At 55.7% G+C, this 14,782-nt stretch overlaps 1 protein-coding gene across 1 annotated transcript; it reads left to right on the top strand.

The window, feature by feature from the left end:
• Nucleotides 1-244: 244 nt before the first annotated feature.
• PROZ (protein Z, vitamin K dependent plasma glycoprotein) lies at nucleotides 245-11,877 on the top strand. The gene is made up of 9 exons (XM_061435441.1): nucleotides 245-338; nucleotides 1,747-1,972; nucleotides 4,144-4,307; nucleotides 6,565-6,589; nucleotides 6,980-7,093; nucleotides 8,078-8,209; nucleotides 8,491-8,576; nucleotides 9,734-9,851; nucleotides 10,498-11,877. Exons 2-9 carry the CDS (start codon nucleotides 1,885-1,887, stop codon nucleotides 11,097-11,099), a joined length of 1,329 nt encoding a protein of 442 aa, XP_061291425.1. The 5' UTR covers nucleotides 245-338; nucleotides 1,747-1,884; the 3' UTR covers nucleotides 11,100-11,877.
• The last annotated feature ends 2,905 nt before the right edge of the window (nucleotides 11,878-14,782 follow it).

The raw sequence follows: 14,782 nt of genomic DNA on the forward strand, positions 1-14,782 counted from the left end.
AACGAAGCAAAGTTCCAAAGTTCCATCCCAAGAGTCCCCAGGGGTCACCAGACAGTTTTGTAAACAGGAGATATTGCAAGTTTGGAAAAATCAGTGGGACCAGGCTTCCCAGAAATGGTCAAACCAGAGGGTTTGTTCCCAAGTGTCCCGCCTTGACCTCCACAAAGGGAGGCCCCACAGAGAGGGCGGTGGAGGCCAGGCTGGCATGGTGGGGGCAGGGCCTCTGGGCAGAGTGAACCCGGGTTTCTCGGACAGTGGAGTTCAGAGTCCCGAGACGGCTCGGGGACACCTGGCTCCCGTCACACTTGCGTCTCCCCCTGTTGGGGCCGAGCCCACAGGTTAGCGGGCAGGGGGCTAGCCCCTGGGAAGGGAGGGCCCTCACCACCTGCAGGCCAAGCCATCCCTGCAGGAACCGGAGCGTCAGTGGGGGCTCGGGCCGCGCTGTGGGGAGCATGGTCTGGGCCTCACAGGGCTGACTCTGGGCCTGGGAGGACTGCGTCCGGGTCTGAGCGTCTCCCTCTGGAGGGAGACGAGGCTGGTGTCAAGGTAGACCCGAGCCAGGCCTGCGCCCCAGGAGAGCTGGTCCACCCGGCCTCTCCGAGGAAGTCTCCTCTGGGATGGAGAGGAGCAGGAAGCTGACAGAGAGGAAACATGGGGGACAGGGTCTGACCGCCCTCCCGAGAGTGGGGCACCCTCGACTGCACCCGCGGTCCCATGGGGGGGACACAGGAGCGCAGAGGGGTGCGGAGGGGCCCAGAGCCAGGGACTGGCACACACAGGTGTACGTGAGGCCCCCCGGGGCCGGCCTGAAGCAGGTGCAGCCCCTACCCTCGGGGCTGCAGGGTGGGCTCCATTCTAGACGGGCCCTCACGACAGCCGCTGTGCCACCCCGACAGGGGCCAGAGGCCCGAGGAAGGTCGTCCTGAACTTCAGGCAGGACAGCGTAGCTCTGGTCCCAGGCTGTGTCATCACCATGTGGGGGTGTGCCCTCCAAGACGACGCCCAGAACAGGCTCAGCGGGGCCTCCACGGTGCCCGCATCCAAGAACGGGACAGCCTGGGAAATACCCCGCAGGAGAGTCTGAGGGAGACTCAGAGGGTGCAGGATGGGGTGCGTGGGGTTCTCGCCAGGGACCTTACCAGGCCGAACCCGACACCTGGGCGTGCGGGGATAGAAGGAGAGACCGGCAGCCAGAGAGAGAGAGACCCAGAGACGGAGGCGGGGACTGAGAGGGACAGACGCAGTGCTCCCGGGAGGGCTCCGCCCTGACCACCCTGTGCGTTTGCTGTCCCCTGGGATAGTCAGCGTGCTGGTGCCCTCACGGCGCTGAGCGTGCTTCTCAGCACGTGTCCCCACATGGCACTTGGTGCCCCAGGGGAGCTGGTCTCCCCGGGAGGCAGTGGTGGGCTCCCCCGCCCTTGACAGAAGACCGCAGTCCCGGCCTCCCCACCCGGGCCCGGCCCGGCCTTGTGGACCTCGTGAGGCCACCGGCCCTGCCCCGAGGGTCTGCCTTAGCCCCCTCCCCGGGGGGCGCAGTCTGCTCGCCCACCGTGTCCGGGTTCCTCCCAGGGCAGCCCCGGGGCTCTGCGCTCTGCCGGCTCTCATTGCCAGCGCCAGGCAGGGGTGACGCCTCCCCCACCCTCGCCGGAACGCTGACGGCTCCACTTCCGCCCCCACGAGCCAGCGCCGCGTCCCTCTGCCTCGGGCTTCCATTTCTCCATCTTCTCCCGTCTCTGCTTTAAACAGAGAAACGCGGGAGTGGAGCCTGCACGCAGGGCCCTGAACGCGCTGACGCAGGGTCTTCCGAGGGCAGCCTCTCTGCGGGGCGGGCTCCCTGCCCCGACGTGGCCGCCCTGCGCGTGGAGCCGGCGGGGACTTTGGCCGATGCTGACCATGGCCGGCTGCGTCCCACCACCGCTCGCCGTCCTTGGGCTCCTCGTCCTCCTCGCCCCGCACGCCGCCTGGCCGACAGGTAGGTGCTCTCGGGCAGCGGGTGGGCACTCAGGGGCTTTCTCTGGGAGCCGAGGGGCTCCGGCAGGACCAGGGTGGTCTGTGCCCAGCTCCTGGTCTCAGTGCTGTTTGTGACGAGTATGTCGGAAGTAAACATGTCCTCTGGGGTCCCCAGGGGCTCAGACAGAGCTAGCCGCCAGGTCTGGGGCTCAGGACAGGATGGGGCACAGCTTCCGGGGAGTCCCAAGGGGACCCCAGCCCCTCCGCACGCAGCCCCTGCTCAGGGCCCCTTCCCCCCCACCCCAACCTTCCTATACCTCTGAACCCAAACCAGCGACCGCAGATGGGGGACCCTGGACCCCTGCCACCCATGTGGCCATGATGCCTCCCCCAACTGGTGGCCAAAGTCAGGTTGCTGGGAGTTCAAAATACACCCGACTGCACAGCTTTAGCACAGAAATCAGAACGCAAATTTAGTTTCTTTTAACAGTCGTTGTGTGTTGAAACAGTAGCATTCTGGATCTGTCAGTTAGATAAGTATATTATTAAAATGATTATAACCTCCTCACGGCCCGAGTGGACCCAGGAAGAGACGCCCGCCCAGCCTAGGCCACCCTTGGCACCACTCGGAGGAAAGAGACACAGTCCCCGAGGGGACAGGGCCACTGGTAGAGAACCTCCTCCCGAGATTCAGTCACTGCTGTCGGCCCAGGGTCTGGAAACAGCGGTAATCTCGTGTCCCGTCCGCCTCGATGGCAGAGACGTGGTCTTTCTCAAATGGGGCTCCTGTCTAAACCCGCGGGCCAAACATGGTGAAAGGAAACCACCAACATATCAGGAAACAAGACAGCCGTGAACCTGCGGGAAGAATAGAATCAGACCCACGGAAACCTTGCTACCAGGCAGAGAACACAGGAGACGTGCAATAAAGACACGAGGAGGAAACAAGAGACACCACGGTGCTCAGACAACGTGAGAAGGAATCGGAGAGGACTTCTGGAATGGAAGTGTATTCGCTTGACTATTCACTTTAAAACCCAGTAAGTACGGATTTTAATATATAAAATCCATTAAATGTAAAGTGAAAATAAAGTATTCACTTTAAGGTATATTCACTCTAAAATCCATTAAACAAATGAATCAACACAAAGCATTTGGAGAAGAGTTCTCCTTCACAGCAGAATGCCAACAAGTAAGGACAGAAGAAGGCGAATTGGAAAGGTGCTATTCCACAGCTAAAATGGTAATGACTGATTCAGGAGAACTACCTCACTGATGCTGAAAACGTTTGGCTGAAGACCGTCGGGGAGGCAGGACATTGCGCCCCAAAGCACCTCCTCACCTGTGGACGCCATCCATGCAGTGGCCCCTAAACTGCACGTTCTCTCAGAACCTCGGAGTGTGACCTTTAGTTGGAATAGGGTCTTTGCACATCATCCTCAATTAGTGAACGTGAAAGTTGCTCAGTCGTGTCCTACTCTCTGCGACCCCATGGACTATACGGTCCATGGAATTCTCCAGGCCAGAATACTGGAGTGGGTAGCTGTTCCCTTCTCCAGGGGATCTTCCCAACCCAGGGATCGAACCCAGGTCTCCCACATTGCAGGCAGATTTTTTACCAGCTGAGCCACCAGAGAAGCCCTAATCTAATGACCACAGTCCTTATATGAAGGTTCCACACAGTCCTCCCTGACGTGGCCCTGGTCCCCATATTTCAGAATGGTGCTTAGAGCTCCAGCCATCACATCTGTGTCCCAGGCAGCAGGATGAGGGGAGGGAGAAAGCAATGGCCAAGGGCCGCACCAGTTGTCTTTTTTCAAGAAGCTTCCCAGGAGCTGCAGCCTGGGCCTTCTGTTTGCATCTTGGTGGCCAGCGTTCGGTCACTCAGCCTCCTTTAGCACCAGGAGAGTCTGGCCAGGCAGCCGTGTGGCCAGCTAGAAGTGGAGGGCCCTCGTCCTGGCAGAGGATGCCCGGAGGACACAGCCTGCTCTCCACCCCGTCCTCTCGGGCTCCTGCCCTCCTGTTCTAAGCTCTGTCCTGCTTACCCGGCTGCACGTGGAGGGCTGGGTCCCAGTGTCGTCAGGAGCAGGAGGAACGGGCCACTCGTGGGTCTGCATGCCCGTCGCCCGGAGCCTGGCCCCCGGGCCTCAGCCCCACTCGCTGAGGCACCTGCACTCCCATCTTGCCCTGCAGTCTTTCTTCCCGCATCGAAAGCGCACGAGCTTCTGGCCAGGTGGAGGCGAGCCGGCTCCTACCTCCTGGAAGAGCTCTTCGAGGGGCATTTAGAGAAGGAGTGCTGGGAGGAGATCTGCGTCTACGAGGAGGCGAGAGAAGTGTTTGAAGACGACGAGACCACCGTGCGTATCCCCGCCGCACACTCTCCTGCTTTCCCATGACTTGCTGCCTCGGGGGGCGTGTTCTCCAAGAGAGACTCAATTAAGGAACCTACTCACCTACGTGGGAGGTTGATCTAACCCAGTGTACAGACGAGGAATCGGACACTGCAGGGAGTTCACTTTCCCCAGCCTGTCAGTGGGGGACCCCGAGGGCAGCTCAGTCCCCCTAAAGTCCCTAAACTCTCCCCTCGGATTCAGCAAGCTAGCACCCCGAGCAGCAGGACTCCTCACAGAGGTTGCTCAGCCTGTCAGGACTCACAGAATTTAGTATTTTTAATAGAGACGAGATGGTTTCAGTGTACCAACACCACAAAAGTCCTCCTTAGGATGCCTCCACAGTAAGAACACCTCTCATAATCAGCACCTTGGATCAGAAGCGACGACAGTACACTAAGACCACGGCCAGGACCTCGCCCGTCTCGGTTACCCAGAGGCTTGCCAGGGGCAGACAGAGGGGCTGCGTTTTTGTGCGTAAATTCTCAGAACAGCAAAACATGTAATATGCTTTACATATCAAGGCAGCAATATTTAAAGTTGATTCTGAACAAATGTTGACCTGTTTCTTGAGTACACACACACACACACACACACACACACACACACACATATATATATTTTAGGGGGCTTCCCTCATAGCTCAGTAAAGAATCTGCCTACAGTGCAGGAGACCTGGGTTTGATCCCTGGGTTGCAAAGATCCCAGGGGAAAAGGCAACCCACTCCAGTATTCTGGTGTGGAGAATCCCATGGACAGAGGAGACTGGCGGGCTACAGTCCATGGGGTCACAGAGTCGGACACAACTTAGCGATCAAACCACCACCACATATATTTTAAGGTCTATTTATTTATTCATTCATTTTCGGCTGTGGCGGGTCTTCACGGCTGCAGTGAAGTTCTCTCTTGTGGCAGGTGGGCCCCCTCTCCCTTGCCATGCTCAGGCTTCTCATCGCAGTGGCTCCTCTTGAGGAGCACAGCTCTGGGCTCGTGGACTCAGCAGTTGTGGCCTGAGGGTGCTAGAGCGCTGGCTCAGTCGCTGGCATGTGGGCTTAGGTGCTCCGAGGCACGTGGAATCTTCCTGGGCCAGGGATGGGACCTGTGTCCTTTGCATTGGCAGGCAGACTCTTTACCATGGGACCAGGGAAGCCTCTCTCTAATATATTTTTTAACTGCTTTAAAATATATTTTCTCAGATGCCCATGTATAAGAAAACTCCTCTCAAATAGACTATCTTTCATAGAACTGGGAGAATGAAAACTTCCTGGTGAAGGGAAAGCTGGGCTCGCCCCCGAGGCTGCAAGCACACTTGAGCTGTTGGAAGCCGGGGATGGTGTGCGGCCTGCTCATCCGCTTACCTCCAGGCTTTAAGTCTGAGTAGTCTCCTACCTTTAGATTCCCTGCCTGAAAACAACACCTCCTATACGCAATTTGCAAATTTCCATCATTGCTGAATTGGCTTATAAAACAGAAAAAGCGGTGGGAATTTCTCACACCTGCATCCGGCACTTGCGGAGTGGGGCCCTGGAGACCACCTGGGTGAGAGGTGCCCGGGGGGCCGTGGGGTCTGCGCTGCGTCTCAGCTACTGACACTTTCCCTTCCCCAAAGGTCGCAGCAAATCCACACCAAGCAGCTCGTGGAGCACACGCTGCAGTGGATGTTCAGTCGCTCAGTCCTGTCCGACTCTTGCGACTCGATGGACTGCAGCCCACCAGGCTCCTCTGTCCACGGGATTTCCCAGCAAGAATACTGGAGTGGGTTGCCATGCTCTCCTCCAGAGGATCTTCCTGACCCAGGGATTAAACCCACATCTCCTGCACTGCAGGTGGATTCTTTACCACTGAGCCACCTGAGAAGCCCAGAACATATATTAAAGAGGGCATTAAGTAGCTGTAGCTTCCCGGGTGGCTCAGCTGGTTAAAGAGTCTGCCTGCAAAGCGGGCGACCCGGGTTCAATCCTGGGTTCAATCCCTTGCTTAGAGAATCCCATGGATGGAAGACCCTGCCAGACTACAGTCCATGGGGTCACAAAGAGTCGGACACGACTAAGCGACTTCTCTTCACTTAAGTGAAGTAGATATAGAGAATTTCATATTCTCGTTTCAACCAGCATTTACCTACTAAGTGAGCAGAGTCAGCATTTTCTTACCTTCAAGCTCAGCCACAGGAGAAGGTGGAAGAACAGGTGTTTGATTTCTAACACCCTTATGTTCCCTCGGACAGGATGAATTCTGGAGGACATACATGGGTGAGTGTCTCCTGCACCTGGCTCGCCACCTCCTCTGCTTTTTGCTTTGATGGGAGGAAGCATCAACCCCGCTCTCCAGGGCTGAGAACTCGAGGCCAGAGGATTCCCAGTGCCCAGCCTTGGGCTCCTGGACCTTGACCCAAAGGAAGGGCTCCCATCCGTGGGATGAGAGGGAAGCTCACCCCCTCCCCCAGCTCCCGTAGGCCTTGTGCTGATGGCCAGAAGCCGATTAAGCTGCGGAAGGCAAGGCTTGCGGGTGCTGTTTGGGGACCACGGTGACCGGGGGTCTCCGGGAGGCCTCTCAGCAAGGACATGGGTCCTAGAGGGGCAGGTGGGCCGACTGAGTCGGGGGCGTCAGGGGGTCACCCACGAGGGGCGTCCTCTCCGCAGGTGGCTCCCCGTGTGCCTCCCAGCCTTGCCTCAACAACGGGTCCTGCCAGGACAGCATCCGCGGCTACGCCTGCACCTGCGCACCGGGCTACGAGGGCCCCAACTGCGCCTTCGGTGAGCCCCGCCCCTCCCCCAGACCCCGCCCTGGGGCTCCTTTCCCTGGACCCCCAGCCCTTCCCTGGGACCCCCACCCTTCCCCCGGGACCCCCGCCCCTCTCCGGGACCCTCGCCCCTTCCCGGGACCCCCGCTCCTCCCCCAAGGGCCCGACTCCTGGGTCGTGGGTGCGAGACCGTTCTCAGCTTCATCACCTGGTGTCCCTTAAACGTTGCGGGTTGGGGTGGCGGGGACCGGGGGTCAAAGCAGCCAGAGACCCCTCCATGCAGAAGTGAACTCTGTCCTCGATGTTAACACGGAACCTGCCGGCGTTCTGCTCCACCGGCCTCCCTGAGAGCTCAACCCGGTGCTGGGAGGAGATCCCAAGTACAGCGCGCAGGGCAGGGTTCCCAGCTTCACCCCACACACGTCCCCTCCCTGTCCCGATCCCCGCCTTGAAGAAGCCCCTTAAGAAGTCTGGCTGCCATGGCGGGAACTGAGCCCACAGAGGGGCCACGAGGATCCTTGTGAGGGGCACGGCGGGCTCCACCTCCGTTCGTTCCTGAAACTGAATGGAAGCGCTCACATGAGCACGTTTGGAATGAAAAGCCAGAGCCCCACGCTCAAGGATAGTTGTTCAGTTCAGTTCAGTTGCTCAGTCGTGTCCGATTCTTTCGACCCCATGGACTGCAGCACGCCAGGCCTCCCTGTCCATCACCAACTCCCGGAGCTTGCTCAAACACATCCGTTGAGTCGGTGATGCCATCCAACCATCTCACCCTCTGTTGTCCCCTTCTCCCGCCTTCAATCTTTCCCAGCATCAGGGTCTTTTCAGATGAGTCAGTTCTTCGCATCAGGTGGCCAAAGTATTGGAGTTTCAGCTTCAGCATCAGTCTTTCCAATGAACATTCAGGACTGATTTCCTTTAGGATGGACTAAAAAGGGTACTTCAGAATGGCTGTTTCCAGGGTAATATTTCTGCCTTCCCCTTCTTCTCCTTTTAGCTGAAAGCGAATGTCACCCCCTGAGGCTGGACGGGTGTCAGCACTTCTGCTACCCGGGACCAGAGTCCTACACGTGCAGCTGTGCAAGGGGCCACAAGCTGGGCCAAGACCGCAGGTCCTGCCTCCCCCACGGTGAGCCTCCCCCCGGGCCTTCCTCTGCAGCGACTCTGAAAGCCCACTTCCCCTGCTGTGGCTGGTCAGGGCCAGGGAAGGGGGCTTCCCAGCCCCCGCCAGGCTCCCCTACCCGCCCCCCATCCCCACCATCTCTGAGAGCAGGTATGGAATCCCATCATATACACGAAGTATCTCAACCTAATGGGCACCACAGAGCAGGCTGGGTCAGCACCACGGTCACCCCACTGCCTGCCCTGGGAGGCACTGACCTTTCTTTCCGTGTGGCCACCACAATGAAGACAGGTGTGCGTGTGGAACCCTTGGTCCTGAGTGCTGCCAGAGGCCCCAGGGAAGCCAGCAGAACCTTCTGCCTTTCCCGTGGCAGGTAACAGAAACACATTTTAATCTTTTGTTATGTTTCACCTGTCTGTCATCTGTCCTTTCTTTGATTTAGGTGAACTGTCTACAACCTCCAAATTGCACTTCAAAGAACTTTCTCATGCTGAACTCACAGCTTCAGTGTCTTATGTTTTAACTTAGCAACACACGAAGTCATGTTGACCCTTCTCCCAAACTATTTCAAGCACTTTCTTTTATGCTCATCTGCTACTTTGACCAGTATTTTATTCTTTTCTTGCTTTTCTAGTAACTCCGCAAAATAAGCACTATTTTCAGTAATACCACCAAGGTGGGTTTGGTTTTACCTACATTTTGCGTTTTCCTTGCATCCCAAGGCCTCTAATACAGATCACCCCGTTCTTCCTTAGCCCTGTCAAGAGAAACACCACGTTGGCCACAGACCTGACTTAAATTTTCTAGCAGCCACGTGCATAGAAAGCGGGTGAAATTAATTCTGATGATGTGCTTTACTTACCTCAATACGTCTACATATCATTTCAACACGCAACGAATAGTTTAAAAGCTGAGATATGTACGCTTCCTCTTTCTACCTAAGCCTTGGCTCTCGGACGTGTAGTGTACAGCATTTCTCACTTGCAGCTCATCCTGGCTTGGACCAGTGGATCGCAAGTGCTCAGTAACCATAGCGACCATCACTTGACAGAAAGCTTTACGGGTTGCTCTAGCAACCGGGCTGCGCTGGCCCCCTGGACGTGCGCGTGCACACTTGTGTGCAGGTGCCGAACGCGTCTCCCTCACCTGACGCTTACACGCGGGTCCAGCCAGGTGGAAGCACGTGGCCGCTGTGTGGAGGCCTGGCCAAGCGACAGCCACAGCTCAGTGACCACCAGGACTGGAAGGGTCAAGGGAGGGGAGCTCAAGTGAGGGGCGAGCCGGGGGTGGGGCTTGGTCTCCCCGGAACTGTACCTTTGCTGACTGCCCGCCCCCAACCCCGCGCATCCGCCGCTCACCTCTCCCCTTCTCGCCCCCACCGACCCTCCGCGCGCCGAGGGGGCCTCAGTAATGGGGGGTGCGCTGGGCTGGCTGGAGGGTGTGCGCCCCACAATCTCAACCACAACACTGTGCTGCCCCAAATGCTGCAAAGGCAGGCTAACTCTTTCTTGTCTGTTTTGGTTTTTAAAGGTAAAACTAACAAATTCCGAAGGAAAAGACTTCTGCGGGGGTGTTCTAATACAGGACAACTTTGTGCTGACAACAGCAACATGCTCACTATTGTACGCAAACATTAGTGTGAAAACAAGTGAGTACTTTGTCATTCGGTTTTATAAGATGGCACCGGAAACAAAACTATCCTGTGTAGAAATAAAAAGAATTCCTTTAATCTAGAATTCTTGCTTCTAATGAAATACAGACTCGGTTTAGCTTCCCTCTGGTGAGATCACTCATACAGGCAAAGCAACGGGGACTAGCTAGCGGAATTCTGGGCACAGCACGCCGGCAATGCGGAACCTGACAGCCGAGGACTGGGGCACTTGGTTTGACACTGAAGTGCAGCAGTCAGACCTCCGTCCTTGCGCCGAGGCTGTGTTGTGAACTGCTCCACAGTGCTCCCTAGGACCCGCCAATATTGAATGCATTTTTGCCCTCCTTCCTCAGACATTTTTCAGTCACCAGCCCATCAGCCTAGAAAATGACTCCTGAACAGGCAAGTCTGATTCACTCCCAGAGGTTCTTCCTAATTTCTTCTGACCTGTTCAGCCTGCCCTTACTGAGCCCCCGCCGCGCCCCCAGGACGCCTCACTTGGTTTTGCAGAGAAGAGTGTGGGAGAGGCCCCCGCTGGGGCGCTCCGGTCCCTGGGCAGAAGGCGCAGCGACGGCGCGGGGCGGGCGGGAACGCGGGGGAGGCGGGCCGAGTCGCCCTGAGCCCCGCCCCTGCCTCCTTCCAGGGTCCCACTTCCGGCTGCACGTGAGGGGCGTCCACGTGCACACGAGGTTCGAGGCGGACACCGGGCACAACGACGTGGCCCTGCTGGACCTGGCGCGGCCCGTGCGCTGCCCGGACGCCGGGCGGCCCGTCTGCACGGCCGACGCGGACTTCGCCGATAGCGTCCTCCTACCGCAGCCGGGCGTCCTGGGCGGCTGGACCCTCCGCGGCCGCGAGATGGTGCCCCTGCGGCTGCGGGTCACGCACGTGGAGCCCGCGGAGTGCGGCCGGGCCCTCAATGCCACGGTGACCACGCGGACCAGCTGCGAGCGGGGCGCGGCGGCCGGCGCGGCGCGGTGGGTGGCGGGCGGCGCGGTGGTCCGGGAGCACCGGGGCGCCTGGTTCCTCACCGGCCTGCTGGGCGCCGCGCCCCCCGAGCGGCCCGGGCCGCTGCTGCTCATCAAGGTCCCCAGATACGCGCTCTGGCTCCGACAAGTCACTCAGCAGCCGAGCCGAGCCAGTCCGAGAGGCGACCGGGGTCAGGGGCGTGACGGGGAACCGGTGCCGGGTGACCGCGGTGGGCGGTGGGCGCCGACAGCCCTTCCTCCGGGACCCCTCGTCTGAACTGAGCCCCCAGGAAGGAGGAAGGCGCGTCCAACAATAAAAGTGGAGCCCGAACAGCGCTTTCCTGAACCTGCTGGGGAACCGGCGTTCAATCCAACAGCATCGACTCTGGGTTGGGGGGTGGGGGCGGGGGTAGTTGCACAGCGACCTCCCAGCTGTACTGGGGGCGGGGGGCGGGGGTGTGGAGCTTAGGGACCCGGCAGCGCAGGGAAGGAAGGCGAACTAGGGCCTGTGCACGGCCCATGTCGGGGGCTGGAGCAGGCAAGCAGTTCTGCGTGGAGGGTCCACCGGCCCCAAGAGGGCGGAGCGGCCCTGAACCTGCAGTGTCCACACCAGGGAGTCCCACCCAGACTGCAGCAGCCCTCCCCCACAGACAGGAGCCGCCAAGCGACTGCAAGAGCCCGGTGCTGTGTACTTCCGCCACCATATCTAAGCCAGGAGGTGTCTGGCTCACCGAGGATGGAGGGGCCCTCACGGCTGAGCTCCGTGGACACCAGGGTGGGACCTTGAGGCCAGGTGGGATCCAGAGGCTCATGCACACCCGGACCCACTGCTGGGGAAGGGGGGATTGTTTTAAGGGTTACAACTGTGATGTATACATTCTTCTGACAGGAAAATCGGTAGGATTTCAGTCTACTGTTCCTCCATTGCCTTCCTTTGTTTTTGCCAAGGTCCTTTCAGAGAAATGGGCCAGTGCATCTGCAGACTGGCCAAAAAAAGTTAATTCTGGGGTTAAAGTGTAATATCAGAAATGAAAGAAAGTGTTTTTGAATTGTTAGACTTAAAAATCTGGATTGTGTTTAAACTCCCAAAGTACACTGATATTCTCTTCCAACTAAGGCCATCAGCTGCCCAGGGTTTGAAATCTAGCAAAGGAGAGCTGTGGTTTTACATCAATCAGTTCAGTTCAGTCGCTCAGTCGTGTCCGACTCTTTTCGACCCCATGAATCACAGCACGCCAGGCCTCCCTGTCCATCACCAACTCCTGGAGTTCACTCAAACTCATGTCCATCTAGTCGATGATGCCATCCAGCCATCTCATCCTCTGTCGTCCCCTTCTCCTCCTGTCCCCAATCCCTCCCAGCCTCAGTCTTTTCCAATGAGTCAGCTCTTCACATGAGGTGGCCAAAGTACTGGAGTTTCAGCTTTAGCATCATTTCTTCCAAAGAAATCCCAGGGCTGATCTCCTTCACAATGGACTGGTTGGATCTCCTTGTAGTCCAAGGGACTCTCAAGAGTCTTCTCCAACACCACAGTTCAAAAGCATCAATTCTTCAGCGCTCAGCCTTCTTCACAGTCCAACTCTCACATCCATACATGACCACAGGAAAAACCACAGCCTTGACTAGATGGACCTTTGTTGGCAAAGTAATGTCTCTGCTTTTGAATATGCTATCTAGGTTGGTCATAACTTTCCTTCCAAGGAGTAAGCGTCTTTTAATTTCATGGCTGCAATCACCATCTGCAGTGATTTTGGAGCCCCAAAAAATAAAGTCTGACACTGTTTTCACTGTTTCCCCATCTATTTCCCATGAAGTGATGGGACGGATGCCATGATCTTCGTTTTCTAAATGTTGAGCTTTAAGCCAACTTTTTCACTCTCCACTTTCACTTTCATCAAGAGGCTTTTTAGTTCCTCTTCACTTTCTGCCATAAGGGTGGTGTCATCTGCATATCTGAGGTTATTGATATTTCTCCCGGCAATCTTGATTCTAGCTTGTGTTTCTTCCAGTCCAGCGTTTCTCATGATGTACTCTGCATAGAAGTTAAATAAGCAGGGTGACAATATACAGCCTTGGCGTACTCCTTTTCCTATTTGGAACCACTCTGTTGTTCCATGTCCAGTTCTAACTGTTGCTTCCTGACCTGCATACAGATTTCTCAAGAGGCAGGTCAGGTGGTCTGGTATTCCCATCTCTTTCAGAATTTTCCACAGTTTATTGTGATCCACACAGTCAAAGGCTTTGACATAGTCAATAAAGCAGAAATAGATGTTTTTCTGGAACTCTTTTGCTTTTTCCATGATCCAGCGGATGTTGGCAATTTGATCTCTGGTTCCTCTACCTTTTCTAAAACCAGCTTGAACATCAGGAAGTTCATGGTTCACATATTGCTGAAGCCTGGCTTGGAGAATTTTGAGCATTACTTTACTAGCATGTGAGATGAGTGCCATTGTGCGGTAGTTTGAGCCTTCTTTGGCATTGCCTTTCTTTGGGATTGGAATGAAAACTGACCTTTTCCAGTCCTGTGGCCACTGCTGAGTTTTCCAAATTTGCTGGCATATTGAGTGCAGCACTTTCACAGCATCATCTTTCAGAATTTGAAATAGCTCAACTGGAATTCCATCACTTCCACTAGCTTTGTTCATAGTGATGCTTTCTAAGGCCCACTTGACTTCACTATTCCAGGATGTCTGGCTCTAGATGAGTGATCACACCATCATCGTGATTATCTGGGTTGTGAAGATCTTTTTGTACAGTTCTTCTGTGTATTCTTGCCATCTCTTCTTAATATCTTCTGCTTCTGTTAGGTCCATACCATTTCTGTCCTTTATAGAGCCCATCTTTGCATGAAATGTTCCCTTGGTATCTCTAATTTTCTTGAAGAGATCTCTAGTCTTTCCTATTCTGTTGTTTTCCTCTATTTCTTTGCATTGATCGCTGAGGAAGGCTTTCTTATCTCTTCTTGCTATTCTTTGGAACTCTGCACTCAGATGCTTATATCTTTCCTTTTCTCCTTTGCTTTTCACTTCTCTTCTTTTCACAGCTATTTGTAAGGCCTCCCCAGACAGCCATTTTGCTTTTTTGCATTTCTTTTCCATGGGGATGGTCTTGATCCCTGTCTCCTGTACAATGTCACGAACCTCATTCCATAGTTCATCAGGCACTCTATCAGATCTAGTCTCTTAAATCTATTTCTCACTTCCACTGTATAATCATAAGGGATTTGATTTAGGTCATACCTGAATGGTCTAGTGGTCTTCCCTACTTTCTTCAATTTAAGTCTGAATTTGGTAATGAGTTCATGATGAATCCTGCAAAAATGTCTGCAGTCTTGCTGCTGACACTAGTTTGCCATACAATCTGTATCTGCTGGAGGAGAAACCCTATCTGGAAATCATGGCAAACAGCGCGGGCAGACACAGGCCTCTCCCTGCAGCATTTACGGGCTGTGCTTCCTGGTGGCTCAGACGGTGAAGAATCTGCCTGCGGTACAGGAGACCTGGGTCGAGGAGATTCCCTGGAGAAAGGAATGGCTACCCACTCAAGTACTCTTGCCTGGAGAATTTCATGGACAGAGGAGCCTGGCAGGCTACAGTCTATGGGGTCACAGAGAGTCAGACACGACTGAGGGACTAACGTTTTCACTTCCACTAAACACAAAGTCCACTGCTGAGAACACTGCAGGCCTGCAGGGCAGCTGAGACCCAGAATGGAAGCTGCTCATCCACCACGTGTTAACCTAATAAAATGGTTACAAGTCAGGTGAGGCAAGCAAATCAAAACAATAAAACTCGAGAAAAGGGAATGTGATTAGACGGCAGAGACTGTCTGCTTCTTTGGCATCAGTGTTCTCAAGGCCAGGCCGACACTCTGCACGGGCTTCCAGACCGGTGGGAACGCAGCACACACATGCCTGAGGTTGTTTCTTTCATCGTTTTGCCAAGTACGACGCTGACCTCA

The sequence above is a fragment of the Bos javanicus genome, chromosome 12, assembly GCF_032452875.1.
Source record: "Bos javanicus breed banteng chromosome 12, ARS-OSU_banteng_1.0, whole genome shotgun sequence".
NCBI lineage: Eukaryota > Metazoa > Chordata > Mammalia > Artiodactyla > Bovidae > Bos > Bos javanicus.